This window comes from Phycodurus eques, chromosome 6, assembly GCF_024500275.1.
Source record: "Phycodurus eques isolate BA_2022a chromosome 6, UOR_Pequ_1.1, whole genome shotgun sequence".
NCBI classification, from domain to species: domain Eukaryota; kingdom Metazoa; phylum Chordata; class Actinopteri; order Syngnathiformes; family Syngnathidae; genus Phycodurus; species Phycodurus eques.
Genome location: NC_084530.1, coordinates 18225572 through 18248869, shown reverse-complemented (window position 1 = coordinate 18248869; position 23298 = coordinate 18225572). Strand labels below are relative to the sequence as shown.

At 40.9% G+C, this 23298-nt stretch overlaps 2 protein-coding genes across 7 annotated transcripts in view; both read right to left on the bottom strand.

Moving 5' to 3' along the window:
* Nucleotides 1-10682, bottom strand: part of fbxl18 (F-box and leucine-rich repeat protein 18) — a 19788-nt gene extending 9106 nt beyond the window's left edge. For 2 of the 4 annotated variants that reach the window (XM_061678644.1, XM_061678648.1), the window contains exons 1-6: nucleotides 10583-10682; nucleotides 8303-8387; nucleotides 7898-8097; nucleotides 6015-6364; nucleotides 4836-4971; nucleotides 3949-4218 (exon numbers count right to left, since the gene is read on the bottom strand). In XM_061678644.1, coding sequence (XP_061534628.1) covers nucleotides 3949-4218; nucleotides 4836-4971; nucleotides 6015-6364; nucleotides 7898-8097; nucleotides 8303-8387; nucleotides 10583-10597 — 1056 coding nt within the window. In that variant the 5' untranslated portion in view covers nucleotides 10598-10682. Of the gene's footprint in view, nucleotides 1-3948; nucleotides 4219-4835; nucleotides 4972-6014; nucleotides 6365-7897; nucleotides 8098-8302; nucleotides 8388-10494 lie in introns of all 4 variants that reach the window. The other 2 variants (XM_061678647.1, XM_061678646.1) reach the window with 2 other exon arrangements.
* Nucleotides 10676-23298, bottom strand: LOC133403624 (retinol dehydrogenase 8-like). 3 transcript variants are annotated; one of them, XM_061678650.1, is made up of 6 exons: nucleotides 23189-23298; nucleotides 19209-19370; nucleotides 16703-16882; nucleotides 16055-16148; nucleotides 12753-12936; nucleotides 10676-12485 (listed from the first exon to the last, which is right to left on the bottom strand). In XM_061678650.1, exons 1-6 carry the CDS (start codon nucleotides 23292-23294, stop codon nucleotides 12258-12260), a joined length of 954 nt encoding a protein of 317 aa, XP_061534634.1. In that variant the 5' UTR covers nucleotides 23295-23298; the 3' UTR covers nucleotides 10676-12257. The 3 variants fall into 3 exon arrangements, with proteins under 3 accessions (XP_061534634.1, XP_061534635.1, XP_061534633.1); XM_061678649.1 differs by lacking the exons at nucleotides 10676-12485; nucleotides 12753-12936 and adding an exon at nucleotides 12950-13743; XM_061678651.1 differs by lacking the exons at nucleotides 10676-12485; nucleotides 12753-12936; nucleotides 19209-19370 and adding an exon at nucleotides 12944-13743.

The window sequence follows — 23298 nt, the reverse complement described above, 5'->3', positions numbered from 1 at the left end:
ACACATTAGCAATTTCTAAATTCCATACTTTTCCCAGACCCTAATTTACAGACTTCTTGGTAAAACAATTTCAAATAATTAAAAATTTTAGTAAATACAGTTCTGTAAAAAAAGTATTGGCCCCCCTTCTCAAATTCTTATATTTTTTCAGTTTCCCCACTTTGTTTAAGATCATCAAACAAATGTAAATATTAGACAAATATAACCAAAGTGAACTTAAAATGCTGTTTTGAAATGATTTCATTGATTAAGGGAAAAAAAAAAATCAGTTACCTGGCCCTGTATGAAAAAGTAATGGCCCCATAAACATAATAACTGGTTTGGCCATCCTCCGCAGCAACAACAGAAATCAAGACTTTTCTATAAATGGCAATGAGTTATTCACATCTCTATGGAGATATTTTGGCTCACTTTTCCTTGCAAAATTGTTTAAATTCAGCAAAATTGTATGGTTTTCGAGCATGAACAGCCTTTTTAAGGTCATGCCACTGCATTGCAATTGGATTAAAGTCTAGACTTTGACTCGGCCACTCCAAAACCATCATTTTGTTTTCTGAAACAATTCAGAAGTTGACTTGCTGGTGTGTTTTGGATCGTTATCGTATTTTTGCCCAGTCTCTTCCTTATTGTTGTGTCATGAACACTGACCTTAACTGAGGCAATGGAGCCCTGCAGTTCTTTAGAAGTTGTCCTGCGTTCCTCTTGGATGAGTCATTGCTGTTGTCTTGGGTTAATCTTTGTCGGCCGGCCACTCCTGGGAATGTTCGCCACTGTTCCATGTTTTCTCCATGTGAGGACAATGGCTCTCCCTATGTTTCGCTGGAATCCTAAAGCTTCAGAAATGGCTTTTGTAACCCTTTCCAGACTGATGTCAATTACTTTATTTCTTGACTTTTGGAATTTCTTTGGATCGTGTCATTTGTCGTCATGTTGGAGCTTTTTAGATCTTTTGTCCAAATTGATTTTGTCGGGACAAATTCTGTTTATGATTTCTTGATTGAACAGGTCTGGAGGTAATCAGGGTTGGGTGTGATCAGTGAAAATTAAGCAAAAATTGTGATTAGCCACAATTAATTCATGATTTAACAAGGGAGATAATTACTTTTTCACACAGAGCCAGGTAACTTTGAATAGTTTTTTCTTTCCTTAATAAATTAAATGACCATTTAAAAAATGCATTTTAAGTTCACTTGGGTTACATTTCTTTGATCTTAAAGTGGGAGAACTATGCAAAAATATAAGAATTTGAGAAGGGTGACAATACTTTTTCATGGTACTGTAGATGCTTTGTAGTCAAAACAGAAAGTTTTACTAAAACAATTTCCCCCTGCAATGCCTGAGGGCATGACTACGAAGAGTCATTCAAATCCCATAACTTTCTAAGAGAATGTAAACGCTATTCAGTACTCCAGCAAATAAATTTTCTAGTTTGATATTAAATTTTAAATAACCACAGGTATGACGATAAAATAAGTATTTTATTATTACACATATATTGGGTATATTTACCCAATATATGTATATAATATATGTATATAATATATATATATATATATATATATATATATACCCATATATTGGGTATATTTACATGTGACAGTTGATATACTAAGGTCTCAGGCTGGCAACACTGTATAATATCTGTCAGCCTTCTCTGACTGGATGGCGGCATAAAACAGTGTAAAACACTGTTTCATTCAAAATATCAACAGTGGTGCTGTTTGTATTTGTCAGTTTTTGTGCCAGGAATTGTCAGCGTTTTAATCACCTGTTTGATTGTTTCTTCACACTGATTTCCTCCTCCTCATCTGCACGTTGATTTAAATCTTACATAGTAAATTCTTTATGGTGCTTCTGTCTCATTTTCCCCTCAATTCCTCAGCAGCATCTCAGTCATCAAAGGTGTTGTAATCACCAAATAAAGTAAATGATTAAATCACTCAATGTTTTAAATTTGCAAATTTTTGTCTGCAGAGTACTTTACGTTTACTTATCAGAAAATCTGACTCTGTCGGGTTGCTATGTTCGCTCGTATCATCTAGCGGCTGAGGGTGCTGCGCATGAATTTGGAATAATGTAATAATGTTTTGACAGGAACTACTTGAGACGTTCGAATGGTGTACATTATAAGCGGATAACTATAATAATAACAACAACAACCACCTGCATTTTCTGTGCCAATCAGAATCGAGTATTCACCAAGCCCATGGTATAATACTATGTAGTCACACACAAACATTTTAACTGCGCTTCCTAGCGCCTTTAAAAAATATAAAAATATTTTTTTTAAATACACTGATCAATCTATATATATTTTTTGATATTAGTTTGATGTTTTAGAAAATAGAGAGTTGTAACTTGTAACAGTATTGGAACCATGAATATTTGTCCAAACAACAGTTTACATTTTCCATACTTTTCCAGATCTGCAAATGTATTAAATCAAATTCCATCCTTTTCCACACTTGCGTAGCAGACCCACACCATCATGGTCCCACCTCCGAACTTCACTGTTTGTATGGTGTTTTTAGGGTGATGTGCAGTGCGATTTCTACTCCAAACGTGGTGTGCATTATGGCATACAAACAGTTAAATTTTGCTCTCATCAGACCAGACTATATTCTCCCAGTATTGAAATGGCTTATCCAAATGTTGTTCAGCAAATTTTAAACGAGCTTTGACACGCTTCTTTTTCGGTAATGGGGTCCTGTGTGATGAACGTGCATACAGGCCATGGCGGCAGAGTGCATTACTCAAAACAGTGAGTAATTCCTTGTGACAACAGTACCTGCTAATTCCAGGTCTTTTTGAAGCAATCTACAGATGGTCCTTGGCTCTTGGACAACTTTTCTGATTATTCTTTGCACTCCTCTGTCAGAAATCTTGTGAGGAGCATCTGATCCGAGGCAAATTTATGGTGGTATGATTGGCTTTCCACTTACGTATTATGGCCCGAACCGTGCTCACTAGAACGTTCAGAACCTTAGATATGCGCCTGTAACCAATGTCATCGTTATGTTTCGCAACACTTGCTTTGCAATGGTCTTGAGACTGCTCTTTGCTCTTAACCATCATGAGAAGTGTCTTGACTCACACCTTGGCAATGAGACCTTTTTGTAGACCATCAGATAGGACTGAACATTTTAATGTTTTATTATTTTGTTTGTATTTTTAAGGTTAAATGTAGTGGAAAAACGAAAGCTGGATATGAGCTCCATATACACATACTTTCCATAACCTATAACATGTCGACCAGAAATTACCACAAATTTTACATTTTAACTGCAATTTAATTCCAAATTGAATTTTGAAAAAACAAACATTTTAATTAGCCATTTGTTTATTTTTAATTTAAATGGTTAAATGTAATGAAAATGAAAGATGTATATGAGCTACATAAGCAAATATTTTCTTTTATTTGGATTACTACAGAGACTTTTTTGCCTTTTTTATGAACTTTTAGCTGTTTGTTGACCTGGCCAAACAGTCAAACACAAATACAAAATGACAATACAGGCAAGGAGCTGCTGTGGGCCATAGCTCATGCTCAGACGCTCACATTGTACCTGCTCCAGCTCCTGTCATTGTACCTGCTCCAGCTCCTGTAAAGACTCACATTCAATACACGAATACGACAGCACCTGCAGCAATTACAGTTTATCAGACCAATTTATCTCTTTTACATTCGCCTTTTTTTTTTACACTATATATTGCTATTTTTCTTATTTAAAAACCTGTTTTGGGGGAGCTGGAATGGATTAATTGCCATTCAATTAATTTATACTTGGAAAATATATTTGATATACGAATTCATGAATGAAGTTATGAGCTTGGACACAGAACAAATTAAAGTTGAAAGGTACCACTGTATCCCATTCCTATTTTATGCTTTAGTTCACTTGTGAGTGTATGGATATGCGTTTCAAATGTGCGTTTTTTTTGTCTGACCTGCGGCCACAGGGCAGGGCAGCGGCTGAAGCTCAGGTGCTTGGGGCTGTTGCCCTCTAGCGCCTGCTTCAGTGACGAGGGGTCCAGCCAAGAGCGAGGCAACTGCAGGGCCTCCAGATCACCACGGAGGCCCAGGCTCTGGGCCAGTGACGGGGCGGCGGACCAGTGGGCCGGGTTGGGGCCGGGGACGGACACCAGGAAAATGCGCAGGCGCTCCGGAATGTGAACACTGAACACAGCCAGGTAGAGTAGCAGCAACGTCTGGTTCACCTAAGGACAACCATTGCATTTTATGGGTATTGTTGGAAATTAACTGTTATGTACTTTATTTTTTATATTAATTTATGCATACATATTGCGTTATAAAACAGAGTAAACTTACTGAGCCTTTGAAGACATAAGGAAGGGGGAACAGGAAGCTGTCACCTAGTGGCATCTTATAGTACTATTAGAATGAATAAGCATTGTGTTTTTTTTGTATTTATTTAAGTAGTAAAAGTGAATATTGAGGTTAATCTAATTACTGTATGGAAAGTGGCCTGGCGGCACGGTGACCGACTGGTTAGCACATATGCCTCACAGTTCGGCGGACCCGAGTTCAAATCTGGCATTGCCTGTGAGGCATTTGCGTGTTCTCCCCGTGCCTACGTGGGTTTTCTCCGGGCACTCCGGTTTCCTCTCATATCCCAAAAACATACGTGGTAGGTTGATTGAAGACTCTAAATTGCCCGTAGGTGTGAATGTGAGTGCGAATGGTTGTTTGTTTATATGTACCCTGCGATTGACTGGTGACCAGTTCAGGGTGGACCCCGCCTTAGCCCAAAGACCCTAGTCGATCCTAGTGAGGATAAGCGGTACAGAAAATAGATGGATGGATGGAAAGTGACCTCTCCTGGAGCTAGTCGGGCGCTGAACTCCTCCAGTTGCTCGTAGTGCGGTACACTGCTCTGACCCACCATCAGGTGGCAGCTGACGCCGATGCCCTCCCTGGTCACGTCTGAGATGTCGAACTGCAGCATCAGCCTAACAACACACAAGACAATAGTTCAATTATTTTTATACTTGCATGACAGCAAATAATGTATTGCATATTTTTTGTGCTTAAAAACATGGCCCATACAGAGAGTCCTTTTAATTTTCTATTTAATTTGAATTTTAAAAAACATTTAACATTTCTTGAAAACATTGCATGTACAGAGAACATTTTTAAATGAAACTTTAAATTGTTTTTTTTTTTTTTAATTTAACTTAATGTTTAGCTTTTTATTTAATTTTGAATTGTATGTTATTTAGGCGGCACGGTGGGCGACTGGCTAGAGCGTCAGCCTCACAGTTCTGAGGACCCGGGTTCAATCCCCGGCCCCGCCTGTGTGGAGTTTGCATGTTCTCCCCGTGCCTGCGTGGGTTTTCTCCGGTTTCCTCCCACATCCCAAAAACATGCATTAATTGGAGACTCTAAATTGCCCGTAGGTGTGACTGTGTGTGCGAATGGTTGTTTGTTTGTTTGTATGTGCCCTGCGATTGGCTGGCAACCAGTTCAGGGTGTACCCCGCCTCCTGCCCGATGACAGCTGGGATAGGCTCCAGCACACCCGCGACCCTAGTGAGGAGAAGCGGCTCAGAAAATGGATGGATGTTGATATTTACTTTTAATTTGTAAATATGTTTCTATACATTTATGTATTATATATACATTTAGTATTTATTTTTTTCAACTTATTTTCACGCTTAAGTTACTGATAACATTGCCTTTACAAATCATCTTTAACATTTTAATTAATTGAAATGTTCCTTTTTAATAAAATGTTTTTACTTGTAATTAAATTTGCAACTGTAATTTCATTTTTGCATTTCAATTTAATTTCTACTTTTAATTGTTTTGAATGATTAAATATATATTTTTATATTTATTATCTTTATTGACTTTAAAAAAACCTAATTGATTTTTTTTTTGAAAATTTTAATTTAAAAGAAATGTTTTAGGATGGCCACAATCCACCCCGAACTACAGTATATAAATGACACCCAAATGGTTTTCGGGCAGCATAGCTCCTTCGCGATCCTTACTTGCGTAGCTTAGCACAGCAGGGTACCACGCCGTAGCTGGGCGTTAGCAGCGTCTGCCGCAGCTCGGCCAGGCAGCTTAGTCGGTCCACCGCCTCTCCTGCAAGCTTGCTGGCATCGAAGCCCGGCTGCACGTCGAAGGCCAACGAGCGCAGCAGTGGCAGCGAGGCCAGAAGGCGAGAGAGGCGCAGCGCCGTCAGCCGCCACCCGCTTACGTCCAGATGCGTCACTGCCTTGCAGCGGCCCACAGAATCCACCGCGCCGCTGCTCAGCCAGTAGACGCCGTTAAGGCTCAGGGACTGCACGTGATTGGACAGCTGCCGCAGCGTGTGGCGAACTGTCTGATCGTCCATCTGCACGAGAGAAAGGTAGGGGGGAGGTTTGTCGAAAGTGCCCAATAGGAAATAAAAAAAATAAGTGCCTCCCTCAATTAGACAACACAAGGAAAAATAAATAAATAAAATAAAACAGGCAGTAACTGTTATAGACACTGTAACGGACACGCCAGTAAAGATGACACCCAGCGCCCCCAGTCTCGTGCTGGTTCCGCATACCTGCCTCGGCTTCCCGCTGAGTCAGTCTGCGTACACAAGACATTTAAGGAAAACCTTGTCTGTTTATCAAAGAAGAAGCATGGGAGGTTTAAACTTCGCACACGGACGCTAAATAAATTACCAGCCATTCCCAAGTAGCTCATCCAAGATGAGACATAGACATTTGGTTTCTCTACCGGATGCTAAATTAATTAACTTCCACCCCCAGCCATCCTGAAGAGCCTCAGAGACTTCTTTTTCCCGCTGTTTTCAGTGACATTTGTTCCTTCTATAGAAGGAGCAAACAATAGAAGGAGCACTAGCGACACCCACAGGTAGTGGAAATCTACTGCAATCCCGGATTAATTAATCAGAATCTTCACTGGACTTGAATGTTATATAATATTTCAAGAATTTTGCATGAACGCCACCAGTGGTACCATCGCAATAGCGCCACTAGTGATTGTATTTCAGCAAATTAGAATGTCTGATGTCAAATCTGTTTGTCAACTGAACCGGGTGAGATGTTTCACCCCACACAACACAAATGCCACATTGCAAATATTACAGTGTTCTCAACAACCATATACAATTGAAACATTCGTTACAGGGATTAAAGAGGATGTGCACGTGGCAATACAAGGCTGGAAAATGGTCTCGTTATCTTAAATCCAATAATTAATATTTTATCCCACTGGTTTTAAACCGGTGGCGGCACGGTGGGCCAACTGGTTAGAGCGTCTGCCTCACAGTTCTGAGGACTGGGGTTCAATCCTCGGCCCCGCCTGTGTGGAGTTTGCATGTTCTCCCCGTGCCTGCGTGGGTTTTCTCCGGGCACTCCGGTTTCCTCCCACATCCCAAAAACATGCGTAAATTGGAGACTCTAAATTGGCCGTAGGTGTGAATGTGAGTGCGAATGGTTGTTTGTTTGATGTGCCCTGCGATTGGATGGCAACCAGTTCAGGGTGTACCCCGCCTCCTGCCCGATGATAGCTGGGATAGGCTCCAGCACGCCCGCGACCCTAGTGAGGAGAAGCGGCTCAGAAAATGGTTTTATACCGCAAAATAATCCTAAAATGGAAAAGTAACATTAAGAGGCGGTCCATCTTCCCTGTTGGCCCTGGAGGGGGAAAAGGGGGGGGGACCACCCCTTTTTGGCCATCTTAAAGGACTAACCCGGAAGTGAACGCAGGCGTTTACCTTCATTCATATCTTTTTCCAAATTAATTAAATTTTTATCTAACCCCCATATACGCACCATTGTTCCCATTTTTACTCTGGTACTATCCAAAACAGCAGCATACATCAAGGTGCACTAACATAATGCATGGTCAAGGGTGTATATGCGCATACCGTGTACTCCTCGGACAGGCATACGTGTGCCAGCAGGCTCTTGTCGCAGCAGAGCGTCTGCAGCCGTTGGCAGACTGGCGCCACATTGGTAAGCAGGTCACACACAGGCACGTGGCGCAGGATGTTCAGAAGGATCTCGTCAGACAGGTCGGACATGCCCACCGCCGCCGCCGCCATCACAGGATCCTCCTCAGCCTGGCCTGTACCGACAAATGTTTATTACAGTGATTATAGATTAGCAACATTTATGGGTTCACTCAAATGAAAATGGAGGCAGTACATGAGGTACATAAACACATATTTGAAGTTCTTCTTTGATATGTAATTAATTTTAATTTTAATTTAATTTATGAGACTTCAATTGTATTTTGTTTACATTTTTAGGAACAAATAATAATCTCATACCCTGCGATAGTCTGGCAACCAGTTCACTGTGTACCCCGCCTCTCGCCCAGAGTCCGCTGGGATAGGTTCCAGCACCCCCGCGATCCTAGTGATGATAAGCGGTATGGGAAACGAATGAATGAATGAATATTTATCTCATTCACTGTCACTGACAGCTGTTGAATTCAAATATCCATGTTAACATGGAGGACTGGCAGTGCATGTTGTTAGTTGCAATTGTTTATATTTATTTATTTTATTTAAACAGCTGAATATCATGAAAATGAAAGCTGGAAATTAGACTTTACACCGATCTGATCGGCTTGATTGGTATCGGAGGATAATTAGCATTTTATGCTGATCGGCTTTAATGTCATAATTCGCCGCTCCGCAAAAGACATTTACTCTGCGTCGCCATCGTATACAGTATATTTGAATCCAAAAGCTAGTTTATTTTTAGCCTTGTCGCTTGTCTTTTGCCGTAGTACTGTAAATATTTGACCACCAATAAAGTTATTTAAGAAAAAAATTCGTCAGCGGTGTGGGGCAGACAACACATTTGAGACAGACAACACGTAATGCCTGGATCAGACTATAAGACATATTTGCTCTTTCACGATTGCACTTTGTCAGACTACTGCAATAAAATCTTGTATTCAGATACCACCACATCCCGTCTTTTACGATCACTGGGCTTTAGCTTGTCAACTCAAAAGCCGACCGAATACACTTGTTACCATGGTGACGACAACAACAATGGATCACGCAGTGTGTATTATAATAACAAGACGTGGAAAAACGTGTGCTGGTGGTCACCGGTGCTCGGGAGAGTACTTTAATTCAAGGATTGCTTGAGGTATGTTCACGTATTTTTAATACGATACGGCTTGCAAGCAGGCAACAAAACATTATGTAGCCTAGCAAGCTAGTGCTAGCACCAACGGTTGTACGTAAACATGCCGCCCTTCTGTCGTATCATGCGCTAAAGCTTTGTGTGTGTGTGAAGTAGTTTAATTACAATAAAGTTATTTAATTACAGTAAGTTACCACCCATTATTTTTGTCATGTTGTAATGTTGGTTTGACCTGACTGATTAGAATACATGACCTGAATAGAGAATACTTTTGTTGAACATACTCAGTATACAGTACACAAGTATATACAGTAAATGAACAAGTCATTTAAATAGACACATTGCTCCATCTTGTGATCGGATCCGTTAGCGTTTTTTTAAAACTCGTGATCTGATCGTGATTGGCCCCAAAAATTCTGATTGTGTAAAGCCTACTGGAAATAACTACTTTCACCTTTTCTTGGATTTCTTATTACTGGAAAATGTTGACCAGCTGTTACATTAATTTACAAATGAAGTTCAATTGTAATTTAATTTTAAATTGGATTTTAAAATAAACATTTTAATACTTTGTTTGTATTTTTAATGTTAAATGTAGTGGAAAAAACGAAAGCGGGATATGAGCTCCATATACACATACTTTCATACGTATAACATGTCGACGAGAAATTACCACTAATTTTACATTTTAACTGCAATTTAATTCCAAATTGAATTTTGAAAAAACAAACATTTTAATTCGCATTTATTTTTAATTTAAGTGGTTAAATGTAATGAAATTGAAAGTTGTATACGAGCTACATACGCTAATATTTTCTTTTATTTGGATTACTACAGAGACCTGAAACATGTTGACCAGTAATTGCATTTTAATTTAATTTTAGGGCAATTATATTTTAAATAAAATTGTAAGAATACAAACATTTACAGTTTTCGTTTTGTATCTTTTGAATTTAAATGATTAAATGCGATGAAAATGAAAGTTGTATATGAGCTATACAAGCTAATATTTCAATATTTTCTTACGTCTGAAATTTATTTTAACTACGGGAAGTGGGACGTCACAGAAAACTCAAAAATCTTCAAATGGAGGCGTTTAAAATAATTGTCGTGAAAGTGAAACACAGCTAACAATGGAAAAGAGATACTTTATTGAGTCACACCGTCTGTGAAAACTAATTGCTATCCTTTAGTCACTCGAGAGTGACATTAACAAGTCCATCCGTAAAAAAACAACAACAAACAAACAAACAAAAAAAACGACACGAGCACACTTGGGGTTTAAATCACCTGCTATGTAGCAATTAGCCTTACTTGCTAATACGGTATCGTGTTGATGCTAAATTGCTAATCCTCCCACCTGCCAAACGTGTCGTTCCTGTGACGTCTGAAATTACAGCACCTCTCACCGTGGACACCATTAGCGCTACTAAATGTCAGGTGTTCACCTGCCGAGGAGGCATCTTTGCTATAGTTTCGAAGTTGGGTCCTCCTCACCGTCTTCCCCGGCCCGAAGTCGCTTTCTTGGCAAGCACGGACAAAATTCACCGCTGCAACATGGCGGAAGACTTTACGCGTTGCACTCACCGCGACGGCGAAAGCAATCGAGTTCCTACAACTCGATCAGGGCAAGTAACAGGACGACCTGCCAGAATCAATTCGACCTGCCAGAATCAATTCAGTTAATGGGAGAGTTTTAGTTTTAGCAGCTGTAGTGAAGTTAGACTTTACTGCGAAACTTCCAATACAGCGTTTGATATAGGTTAAAATTAGGAAAAATAAATAAACAAAAGCTGAAATGTCACATAAAATAAACAAAGAAGATAGCATTTAATTTAAATATTATCTTGTTTATTTGACATAAAAAGGTTGACATAGTTAACAGTGGCCGCCTTTTTAAATCGAACGCTAAAACTAAACTAATCTCGGTAATGTCAATTTTTATCATTATTTAATTTTCATACGTGACAAGGTAGCGTCGTAGGAAGTTCACGCTGAGTGGTGTTATTGGCACCGTGAGTTAAGTATGCAAAGGTTTACATATTTAATTAATAATTAGTCTTTCTCAGTTAGGTAGTTAACATAGACTACACTACTCACTTAAATTGGGCTTGAGGGTGAAATTCCATGATGAGCGTAAAGTGTACAGTGACCTTTACAGCCAGCTAAACTTAATTTGACCGTCATGTTTAAACTTGTGAATGCATGTTTAACTGTTCAGTGCTGCAGTTCTTTTTTTGCACAACTTGCTTTTTTTCTTACATTGAAGCTGATTGGCAAAATTCACAGGCGTTTGAGCCAAGCCATTTTTGAGTTAAGTTAGAATTGGTATTTAAGCAGTCCTCTTCATCATGCTGTCCACATTTTGACATCATGAGACCAAGACGACACCTCACAACTGATCAAAAGTACTTAACCATTGACAGGCTTCAGGATATTCTTAAAGGAAGTGGCCACTGAGTTTAGAATGTCATCAGCAAGTTGCAACACAGAGACTGGAAGAGTCACAGAAAGGCAATTAACTGGACTTTCCTTAGAAAAAAAAACAAATTGAAATGTTTGCATAACCCCCGAATTCCTATAAATCCACAAGATGGCGCCAGTCAGTTAAAACGTTCATTCTAGTTTTGTTGTCAATGTATTGTTCAAACGACAGCAAATGAAGAAAACATTGAAGTGATTTGTTTGCAGTTGTATGTATAGAAGAAAATATGGCATGACAATGAATTAACACTAGCTTTGCTAGGGGAATCTCTTTTTTCTGATGCACCACTACCGCTGAGCATGTAAATGTATCTATGGTAAATGTATGGTAAATAGGGGTGTAACGATAAGCCAACAATCACAGTTCGGTACGTACCTTGAAAAATAGTTGAACAAACTATTATCCTTCACTTCCGAGTTCAAAACTAGTTATCCATCAATTTGTTGTGTATATGTAATCATATGATGACAATATGGTTTCACAGTCATAACGGCCCTCTGAGAGAAACCATAACTACAATGTGGCCCATAACAAAAATAAGGTTGACGGCCCCTGAGTCATGGATTTTCATTTACAATTTACACCCCTAATGGTAATGTAGTGTTAATTCAGTGTAAGTCAGCGGTCGATATGCTTCCTTAGTTTGGCGACACAGCGCGGCTCCTCAGACAGCCGCAGGTGAGATACTTCATGGCGGTCACGCTGACGTGCATGAGCGGGCCCAGGTTGAAGAGCATGTGGTAGAAGGCGTGAACTGACAGGCCGCCCGTCTCGTCGGCGTACTTGAGCGCCACGATGGGCGTGTACAAGGGGTTGGTCAGGTTACGGAATCGAGGGCTGCTGGCTTCGATGACCTTCTTGGTGCACTGTGAGAACAGCAGAGGTGGCAAGAGTACTCACAACTGTGTATTTAAGCAGAAACACAGATACTTGTGTAAAAAAAAAAAGACTGATTAAAATACAACTACCGATTAAACTCATTTATTTGAGTACAGGTAAAAAAATAATACAGATTCTGAAATGTACTTTCGTACAAAATTAAAAATGAATTAAATTAAGTATTTGTACTTCGTTACTTCTCACCAAGAGAACGGGAAAGCGTGGTTTCAGGGATGAACATGTGTGGGACTTACTCTGGCTATGTCATCCGGCGTTTGTCCCAGCGTCTCGAATATGTCCACAGAAGACGGCAGGTAGACGTTCTTGAAGTAGTGCACCGTGTCCGGGTCGGCTCCCGGGTACTCCTTCTGCCGCACGTCTTGAATCATCTTGGCCTCAAACTCCGTGTGAACTGGGCCAGGCTCAATCATCGACAACCTGAGGATGAAACATGACGCTGTGGGGTCATGACTCTATATTGCGTATTACAGTCGTTCTCAAACTGAGTTCTGGGGACTATAAGGGGGTCCCCGAGCCGTAGCTTGGGGGTCCGCATAATCATCTGCAATAAATTATGTCATATCATTTAAAAAAGTGATGACAGTGTTATGTGTAATGTGATTAGTGGCTATGCCCCACAGGTAGGATGTGACCTCGAGGTGAAAGAGAAATTCTGGAAGGAGCTAGATGATGTAGTTCTGAGCATCCCAGACAGAGAGAGAGTCGTAATTGGTGCAGATTGTAATGGACATGTTGGTGAAGGTAATAGGGGTGATGAAGAAGTGATGGGTAAGTACGGCATCCAGGAAAGGAACGTGGAGTGACAGATGGTGGTAGACTTTGCAACAAAGATGCAAATGCCTGTAGTGAACACTTTTTTCCAGAAGAGGCACGAACATAGGGTAACCTACAAGAGCGGAGATAGAAGCACACAGGTGGATTACATCTTGTGCAGACAATGTAATCTGAAGGAGGTTACCAACTGTAAGGTAGTGGTAGGGGAGAGTGTGGCTAGACAGCATAGGATGGTGGTGTGTAAGATGACTCTGGTGGTGGGGAGGAAGATTAGGAAGACAAAGGCAGAGAAGAGAATCATATGGTGGAAGCTGAGACAGGACGAGTGTTGTGCAGCTTTTTGGGAAGAGGTGATACAGGCTCTCGGTGGACTGGAGGAGCTTCCAGAAGACTGGACCACTGCAGCCAAGGTGATCAGAGAAGCAGGCAGGAGAGTACTTGGTGTATCTTCTGGCAGGAAAGGAGAGAAGGAGACTTGGTGGTGGAACCTCACAGTACAGGAACTCATACAAGGAAAAAGGTTAGCTAAGAAGAAGTGGGACACTGAGAGGACCGAGGAGAGGCGAAAGGAATACATTGCGACACAGGGCAAAGGTAGAGGTGGCAAAGGCAAAACAAGAGGCATATGATGACATGTATGGCGGGTTGGACACTAAAGTAGGAGAAAAGGATCTATACAGGCTGGCCAGACAGCGGGATAGAGATGGGAAGGATGTGCAGCAGGTTAGGGTGATTAAGGATAGAGATGGAAATATGTTGACTGGTGCCAGCAGTGTGCTTGCTAGATGGAAAGAATACTTCGAGGAGTTGATGAATGAGGAAAATGATAGAGAAGGGAGAGTAGAAGAGGCAAGTGTGGTGGACCAGGAAGTGGCAATGATTAGTAAGGGGGGAGTTAGAAAGGCATTAAAGAGAATGAAAAATGGAAAGGCAGTTGGCATTCCTGTGGAGGTATGGAAGCATCTAGGAGAGGTGGCTGTGGAGTTTTTGACCAGCTTGTTCAATAGAATTCTAGCGCGTGAGAAGATGCCTGAGGAATGGAGGAAAAGTGTACTGGTACACATTTTTAAGAATAAAGGTGATGTGCAGAGCTGTGGGGACTATAGAGGAATAAAGTTGATGAGCCACACAATGAAGTTATGGGAAAGAGTAGTGGAGGCTAGCCTCAGGACAGAAGTGAGTATTTGCGAGCAACATCATGGTTTCATGCCTAGAAAGAGTACCACAGATGCATTATTTGCCTTGAGGATGTTGATGGAAAAGTACAGAGAAGGTCAGAAGGAGCTACATTGTGTCTTTGTAGATCTAGAGAAAGCCTATGAGAGAGTACCCAGAGAGGAACTGTGGTACTGCATGCGGAAGTCTGGAGTGGCTGAGAAGTATGTTAGAATAATACAGGACATGTACGAGGGCAGCAGAATAGCGGTGAGGTGTGCTGTAGGTGTAACAGAAGAATTTAAGGTGGACGTGGGACTGCATCAGGGATCAGCCCTGAGCCCCTTCCTTTTTGCAGTGGTGATGGATAGCCTGACAGATGAGGTTAGACTGGAATCCCCGTGGACCATGATGTTTGCAGATGACATTGTGATCTGCAGTGAAAGCAGGGAACAGCTGGAGGAACAGTTAGAAAGATGGAGGCATGTACGGGAAAGCAGAGGAATGAAGATTAGCCAAAGTAAAACAGAATATATGTGCATGAATGAGAGGGGTGGTTGGGGAAGAATGAGGCTTCAGGGAGAAGAGATAGCAAGGGTGGAGGACTTTAAATACTTGGGGTCAACCGTCCAGAGCAATGGTGAATGTGGTAAGGAAATGAAGAAACGGGTCCAAGCAGATTGGAACGGGTGGAGGAAGGTGTCAGGTGTGTTATGTGACAGAAGAGTCTCTGCTAGGATGAAGGGCAAAGTTTATAAAACAGTAGTGAGGGCAGCCATGATGTACGGATTAGAGACAGTGGCACTGAAGAGACAACAGGACGCAGAGCTGGAGGTGGCGGAAATGAAGATGTTGAGGTTCGCTCTCGGAGTGACCAGGTTGGATAAAATTAGAAATGAGCTCATCAGAGGGACGGCCAAGGTTCGATGTTTTGGAGACAAAGTTAGAGAGCGCAGACTTCAATGGTTTGGACACGTCCAGAGGAGAAATAGTGAGTATATTGGAAGAAGGATGATGAGGATGGAGCTGCCAGGCAAGAGAGCTAGAGGAAGACAAAAGAGAAGGTTGATGGATGTCGTGAGGGAAGACATGAGGGCAGTTGGTGTTCGAGAGGAGGATGCAGGAGATCGGCTTACATGGAAAAGAATGACGCGCTGTGGCGACCCCTAACGGGACAAGCCGAAAGGAAAAGAAGAAGAAGAAAAGGATTCATATTACGAGAATAAAGTTGTATTTTAGACAGTCGTGAGATTAATTTCTTTCCTTGTTTAATTTGACTTTACTGACTTTATTTAGGAAAAATACAACTTTAATATAGTTAGATTACAGCATTTTGTCTCAAAATAGGTCTTTGCTCCTATATGAATGACAAGTTTTTATTTCTTGAACTATACAACTGTCATAACAGTCCAACTTTTTTCTCTAAGAATATAAATGTATTTTTATAATGTGATTTTTTTACATCGACATTTTTATTTTACATTCAGGGGTACACATGAGCTTTATGTTTAATTAGCATTAGAATTATTGGGTCCTTGGAAAAATGCCTTCCTCTGGACCCCAACATTTTGAGAATGCCTGACTTGTACTGTAAATTGACGCTCACGTGACGTTAAACTTCAGCAGCTGCACGGCCAGACTCTCGCAAAAGCCCTCCATGGCAAACTTAGAAGCCGCGTAGATGTCATTAAAGACAACTCCTGTCAAGAAAAACAAAAAAACAATATGAACTGTATTTACAACTATAATTGGTCTGAAAAGTATCTTTATTACAAATAATGTTTGTTTATCTGCTCTGAATCTGCTTATCTGTTCATATGCAAGTGACGTATAGTGACAGGCAGAACAATTGTGCTCTTCCACTAGATGGGATAAGATACAATTAACCTGTATCTCCACCTCTTACTTTTAATACAACACTATAATTGATTAGTGTTCAATTGAACAGGCCGAGATTTCATACTAAGTAAATTCATTTGTGAGTAAAGTTAAACGAGCTCATCATTATTTCCGCATGCCTTGGCTCCATACATTTGGGAAACACTACACTGTACTACAACTCCAGCAATACCTTCAGAATGCCACGAGTTTACAGATTCCTGTTCCCTCCTCATTTCATATCTGTCAGTGGCCTTCAAAGGGTCAGTAGTTTTGCATTTTAAAAATGTTATCACTTTGAGTTCCAATACACATTTCCGATCATCGGACATCAGAAATCCCAGTGTTCTTAAATGGCGTTTTGGGAGGTGCCTACCTTGGAGTCCCATGACACTGCTGACCACGATGATGTGTCCTCCTTTGCGTCTCTTCATGTCCGGCATCACCTCCTTAATCATTCGAATTACGCCGAAGAAATTGGTCTCGAACACCTTCTTCATCTCCTCCATGGGAATGCTCTCCAGTGGGCCCACCAGACCGATGCCCGCATTGTTGACTAGTAGGGGGAAAACAAAATGATCATGGTGGCTAATAGTTGGATAAATTAATTTTATAGTCTCTGGTTAGTCTGAGGGTGGAACGGCAGACAACTGGTTAGCACATCCGCTTCACAGATCCGAGGACTCGGGTTCAAATCCGGCCTCCCTGTGTCAAGTTTGCATGTTCTCCCCATGCCTGCGTGGGGTTTCTCCGGGCACGCCGGTTTCCTCCCACATTCCAAAAACATGCATGGTACGTTAATTGAAGACTCTAAATAGTCCGTAGGTGTGAATGGTTGATTGTCTATATATATGGCTGGCGACCAGTGCAGGGTGTACCCTGCCTCTCGCCCGAAGTCAGCTGGGATAGGCGCCAGCACGTCCACTACCATAGTGAGGATAAGCGGTATGGAAAATGGATGGTTGGATGGTTAGTCTGAGGCCGCTGACTCAAGTCCGTCACAAGATTCAACCAATCATGTGAGTCGGTGGTGTTTCTGATGACTCAGCTAATTTGAGTCAGTGAACCAAATCATCTGAGTCACTCCATTCAACTGAATCTTCTGAGTTTCAGTACCCTATCTCGAATCAGTCACCAGATTCTCTGAGGCATTTGAATCTGTAGTGTTTTTGGTGAGTCCGTTAACTCGAGTAAGTAAAACAAATTCCAGAGTCCATTAACTCAAGGCAGTTACCAATTTAACAAAATTATTTGAAGCCGTAGGGTTTTACGATGAGCCGCTAACGCGAATCAGTCACCAGATTTTACTGAAACATTTGGGTCTGTAGTGTTTTCGGTGAGTCTGCTTACTCCAGTCAGTGAAGTGAATCATCCACGTCCACTAACCCGAGCCAGTCCCAATTCAAATGAATCAAGTGAGGCCATTGTGTTTTTGGTGAGACCGCTACCTTGAGTCTGTCCCCCAATTCAAGTGAGTCAGCAGTGTTTTCTGGTGGGTCATCATCTGAGTTGGGTGCGATGAGCCCACTACTTCTAGTTAGTCACCCGAAATAACCGAATAATCCCAGCCTGTGGTGTTTTTGGTCAGTCCACTAGTTTGAGTCAGTGAAGCAAATAATTTTAGTCTGGGGTGTTCGGTAAGTCCGCTAAGGCCCGGTATGTTTTTGTCGGGATATTGCCCCTTCCTGACCAAGTATGTCGAACGCCAAACTATTTTAACGTAACCTCTTTAAAGATTATCCTATAAAATCATCCTTTGGTTTTAGGTGTGTTAAGAGTGGACTGATCTGGATAGTAGGGTCCGAAACGGGTTGGGGCCGACAATCCTAAATATTGAACGTGTTCAATGTTGACGACCAAAAATCTTTGTGTGGGGAAAGCCGACTAATCCGATAGTCATGCCGTAAATTGTGACGTGAAACAGAATGTAAGCAATCAAATGCCAGACTGAGCAACAAGTGGGCGGAAATAAAAACAAATGTCTTACCCAATGTCGTTTTTTTTTTTTTTTGTATAAGTGGGTTCCCCGATGGCAAGAAGTATTTTCCAAACCAAGTATTTTTATTGACGACATCGCCATTCTACAACACTCCCGCTTCCACGCCCTTCTGCAACACTCGGCAAACATCGGCACATACCAGGGAGCACCTGCACTTCTTCGTTTTTGTGAGATCATGTGAGATTTCTGTCTCGGAGAACTTCTTTGTGTGGAGTGTTAGGTGTTGGGATTATCAGAGCACACCACACACAATACAACCAAAACTGTTTAATGTTTTTTTTTTAACTTTATGGTTGGGGTCTGTCACACATAAAAAGTATTTTAAGATGTGAAAAAATCCTTGTGTTTACCAGGCCTAACTTGAGTCTGTCTCAGGATTTATCCGAGGCTACTGTGTTTTCTGTGAGTCCACTAACCTGAATCAGAAAACCAAATCATCAGAATTTGCTGTGTTTCCGTTGAGTATGCTAAATTCGAGTCAGGCACCCAATTCATCTGAGTCTGTGGTGTTTCTGATGACTCTGCTAACTTGAGTCAGTGAAACAAATCATCCGAGTCATTCGATTCAAATGACTCTTCTGAGTTTCAGTACCCTACCTATGCTTTCGGTTCGTTCACTTAAGTAGGTGATCTAAATCGTCTGAGTGTGGTGGTTCTGGTGAGACCTTGAAGTAACTTAGTTCAACTGACTCTTGTGAGTTAACGTTTTTTCCAATGACCCCGCTTACTCATTCACCTGATTTAATGGAGTCATCTGAGCGTGTGGTGTTTCTAATCAGTTTGCTATCTCCAGTCAGTGAATCCAATCATCTCAGTCCGAAATGTTTCCTGTGAGTCCTCTAACTCAAGTCAGTGAACCAGTTGTAGCGTTGAGATGACTCACTAAGGACGTCGACGTGGCGATCCTTGATGGTGTTGATACACTGTTTGACCGACTCGTCGCTACACACGTCCAGCACGGCCAGAGAGAGTGTTTTCTCGTACGCGTCCCCAGCAGCTTCCACCAGCTTGTCCTTGCGCTTCAGGTCTCGCATCGTAGCTATGACTGCGGATGGAGTAAATGAAGTGACAATAACAAAAGTGGTAAATTTGGGCTTCAGCTTAATTTTATTTCATTTAGAAAGAGATTCCTCCAAATTCAAAGAGTTCAAACCATCATCATGCTTGACAACAACAAATCTCGTCAGGCTTGTGACTTTTTTTGATGGCAAAGAAGTCTGACTGCCACTTTTTTTTTTTTTTTTTTTTCTGTTCGGCTGTTAGGTCAAGCAGAATGGAAGATCTGTATCCCTTTTATGACGGAACGGTTTTACTGTGTCACAGTGGAGTTTTTAAGCTTCCGCTGTGGTTTCTTAGTATTATAATTGAAGTTTATTGAGAATCAGGCTGCTACTGTACAAACTGAGAAATCCATCCATCCATCCGTTTTCTGTACCGGTTGTCCTCACTAGAGTCGCGGGCGTGCTGGAGCCTATCCCAGCTATCATCGGGCTGGAGGCGGGGTACACCCTGAACTGGTTGCCAGCCAATCGCAATGCACATACAAACAAACAACCATTCATACTCACATTCACACCTACCACCCACCGTGCCAGCGAGAAATACAGTCAAATGAAGTATCTATTATATGAATGTATTTTACTAAACACTCGCTAATGCAAAAAATGACACTTGGTGACAGTATCAGTACAGTACTTTGAACACTGTCAGCAACAATGCTAATAGGTTGGTTTAGAAGTGGTAAAAGTATTCACACTCTGGACTTCAGTCGAAGTAAAGATACTGGTGTACCGATTCAACTACTTCCCAAGTATATAGTTCAAAACAGCAGTCAGTGTTTGCTCAAAACCTTCAGGCTTCTGCTTGAAAGCATACAAATGTCTTCTAGAATAGCTGAAATTTTTTTTGTGGTTAATCAGAGGCACTTTTCAATGGTTGCAGGGGTGTGCTGATTCCCATTTAACCTGAGTTTGAATGATGATTCTGAACACAACCACATCCCAGTTGTAAGGTGTGTGTAGTTGTGAAACCACATTATTTCAGTTGTTTGTGTTTAGTCCCCCTCTTGCAAAGATTTCTTTCTTTTTTTATGGGTTATATATAGTTATAGGTCACATTTATGGTGGAAAAAGTATTAAAACGATTTCGTCTCGGTCTCGTTCTTTTTTCTTCTTCCATCACATAAACCTGGCTTTTGAACAGGGCGTGTAGACTTTTTATACACTACACAACTTTGAACACTCCTGTTAACACCAATGCAAGTGCTAACACAATGTGCTATGCCTGGTCTACAAACATACTTGATAGCTAAAATAATCGAAACATACTTATTAATTTAAATTTGAACACTTTTAGCAACAATAAAGGTTTTCTGATTATTTCTTTTCCCATGATTTACTGTGGGAATGAGGCTGGGGCTACAAATAGAGCAGAGATTAAGCGTCAGGCGCAGGTACACCAGGCTATTAAAAGACCGTCACTACAAGATACGCCATGTCAAACTGAGTTCAGTGGCTCATACACAATACACAAACGATGCATTGACTGTGTGTGGGTTTAAGGATTCCCCGCTTTGTGTACATTCCTGAATCCTGACACAGGAATGAACAAAAATAATAGTAAGTAGAACTGCACACAGTAAATGGAGTCAAAGTGGTGATTAATTTATTGGTTGGCATTTGATGTTCAAGATAGTGCATGTGTGGTAAATAGAACCCAAAGTAGCCTAAGCAGACTCTCTTTGCTCATATTATGGCCTACATAACAAGGTATGTGCGCTGTTGTCATAAGTTAAGTGTCTCTATTGTGTGCATGACAACTACTTCAATAGGAAAAAGACTAATAATAAGGGGGTTATTAACAATTGAGTGAAGTTAACAATTTTGTTGATAAGCTTGTAGAAGGAGTCAATAATCAGGTTGAGAATTAGTTCAATTTTGTATTAAAAAGATGAGCAATTCATACATCAGAGATTTACTGCGCACTGGAGACCATTCAGCAAGAGTCTCGCCAGATGATCTGGTTCTCACCCGGAATCTGTCTCCTTTTATCTGTCTCACTCTGCCCACACTGGGGAATTTCCATCTGTTATCTGCAGCGCATTGGTCCTGACTTTAGGCGTTGTTAGAAAATGGGTCAAAATCTTCCAGTCAGAAGGTGTGTGAATCCTTTGCTCAACATACATTCAACCTTTGACATTACAAAATGTGACGATAATTGCTCAAACGTTATATAATATTGCTGAAGTTGATGTTTAAAGCAGTGACAAAGATCTAATATCTAACAATTATGACACAGTAAGTTTGACATGGAATGGAATCTCAGCATTTAATATTTTGCTTACCTCTTTTAGCTCCACGAAACAACCAATTCTTCACCTTGTTATGATGGAGCATTACTGTGTGTATAGAATTTTTAAGGTCAAATTATAATGAAATACATTTTGGCATATGGCTGCAACATAAAATGTGAATGCATAGGCACTCTATGCTCATTTACATATTAGTAATTAGAGTCCTGGTGTAGCTCTCGCAAAACTCTAGTACAGATTTAGTTCTTGTACAATATTGTTATTGTTAATTAATAATCATAATCTGGCGGCACGGTGGACGACTGCTTAGAGCGTCTGGCTCACAGTTCTGAGGACCGGGGTTCAAATCCCGGCCCCGCCTGTGTGGAGTTTGCATGTTCTCCCCGTGCCTGCGTGGGTTTTCTCTGGGTACTCCGGTTTCCTCCCACATCCCAAAAACATGCATGCTAGGTGGTTGAAGACTCTAAATTGCCCGTAGGTGTGAATGTGAGTGCGAATGGTTGTTTGTTTATGTGTGCCCTGCGATTGGCTGGCGACCAGTTCAGGGTGTACCCCGCCTCCCGCGGGAAGATAGCTGGGACAGGCTCCAGCACGCCCGCGACCCTTGTGACGATAAGTGGCTCAGAAAATGGATGGATGGAATAATCATAATCTACAGGACATAACCATGTGACCTGTGTAACGCTCTTAAGTGCACCGTTGTCATGATGTAAGTGCCCTTATTGTGTGGCAACCACTTATAAAGCGATCATGTTAAAAAAACATTTTTCAATTAAATAAAAATCAAATGATGTAATAATAAAGTTTTGATCACAACTTCATCACTGCATCTATTATTTTTGCGGTCTTATTTAATACCACGAGACAAAAATAGTAGTAAGTTTTTCTTAAAAAAACTTTATTCCAACTTGTCATGATGGGGCATTAGGTGCAGAATTTTTTAAGAGAAAGTTTGATTGAACTCATTTTGGAATTTGGCTGTAAAATAACAACGTGGATGCGCAATTACATGTTAGCATTAATGTACCTCGAACACCCTCATAAGTATCATCAGCAAGGCTCTAGTATAGATTTTGATATTTTAAAATATTCCTGTTATTGTTAATTAAAATTGTGTTTTTTTTAAATGTAAATGCACCCAAGTTAGCTGAAAGTTTTCATCGGCAGTCCCTTCGCTTGATATTAATGGGGATCCTAGAAAACATAAAAAAACAAAACAGTACGACATGCACAACAGGTAACACTACATCAGTAAAAGCATACAACAGAGTTAATGACATTTGAAGACAAAATACACTACTACGCACACATAATAAAAACAATCTCAGGGTTCACATCTTTTGATGTCAACAAGCCATTTCTTGGCTTTAGAGTAGTTGCAAAAAAACAATCTAAAAACATTTTCCCACCTTGTTATGATAGAGCATTATATGAAAAAAATTTAAGGGAAAAATATTGTTTCATCCATTTTGGAAAATACATAGCTAAATGTGGATGCAAGGCCCTTTGCGCAATTTTAAGGCCCCTAGGAAAGCAAAAAACAATTCACCTACCGTGGTAACGCTTTTGTTGGTCTTTGGCAAGCATCACGGCCATCCTTAGGCCGATGCCCGACGAGCACCCGGTGATCAGCACCACTTTTTGCCCGCCGCTCGCCATCTCT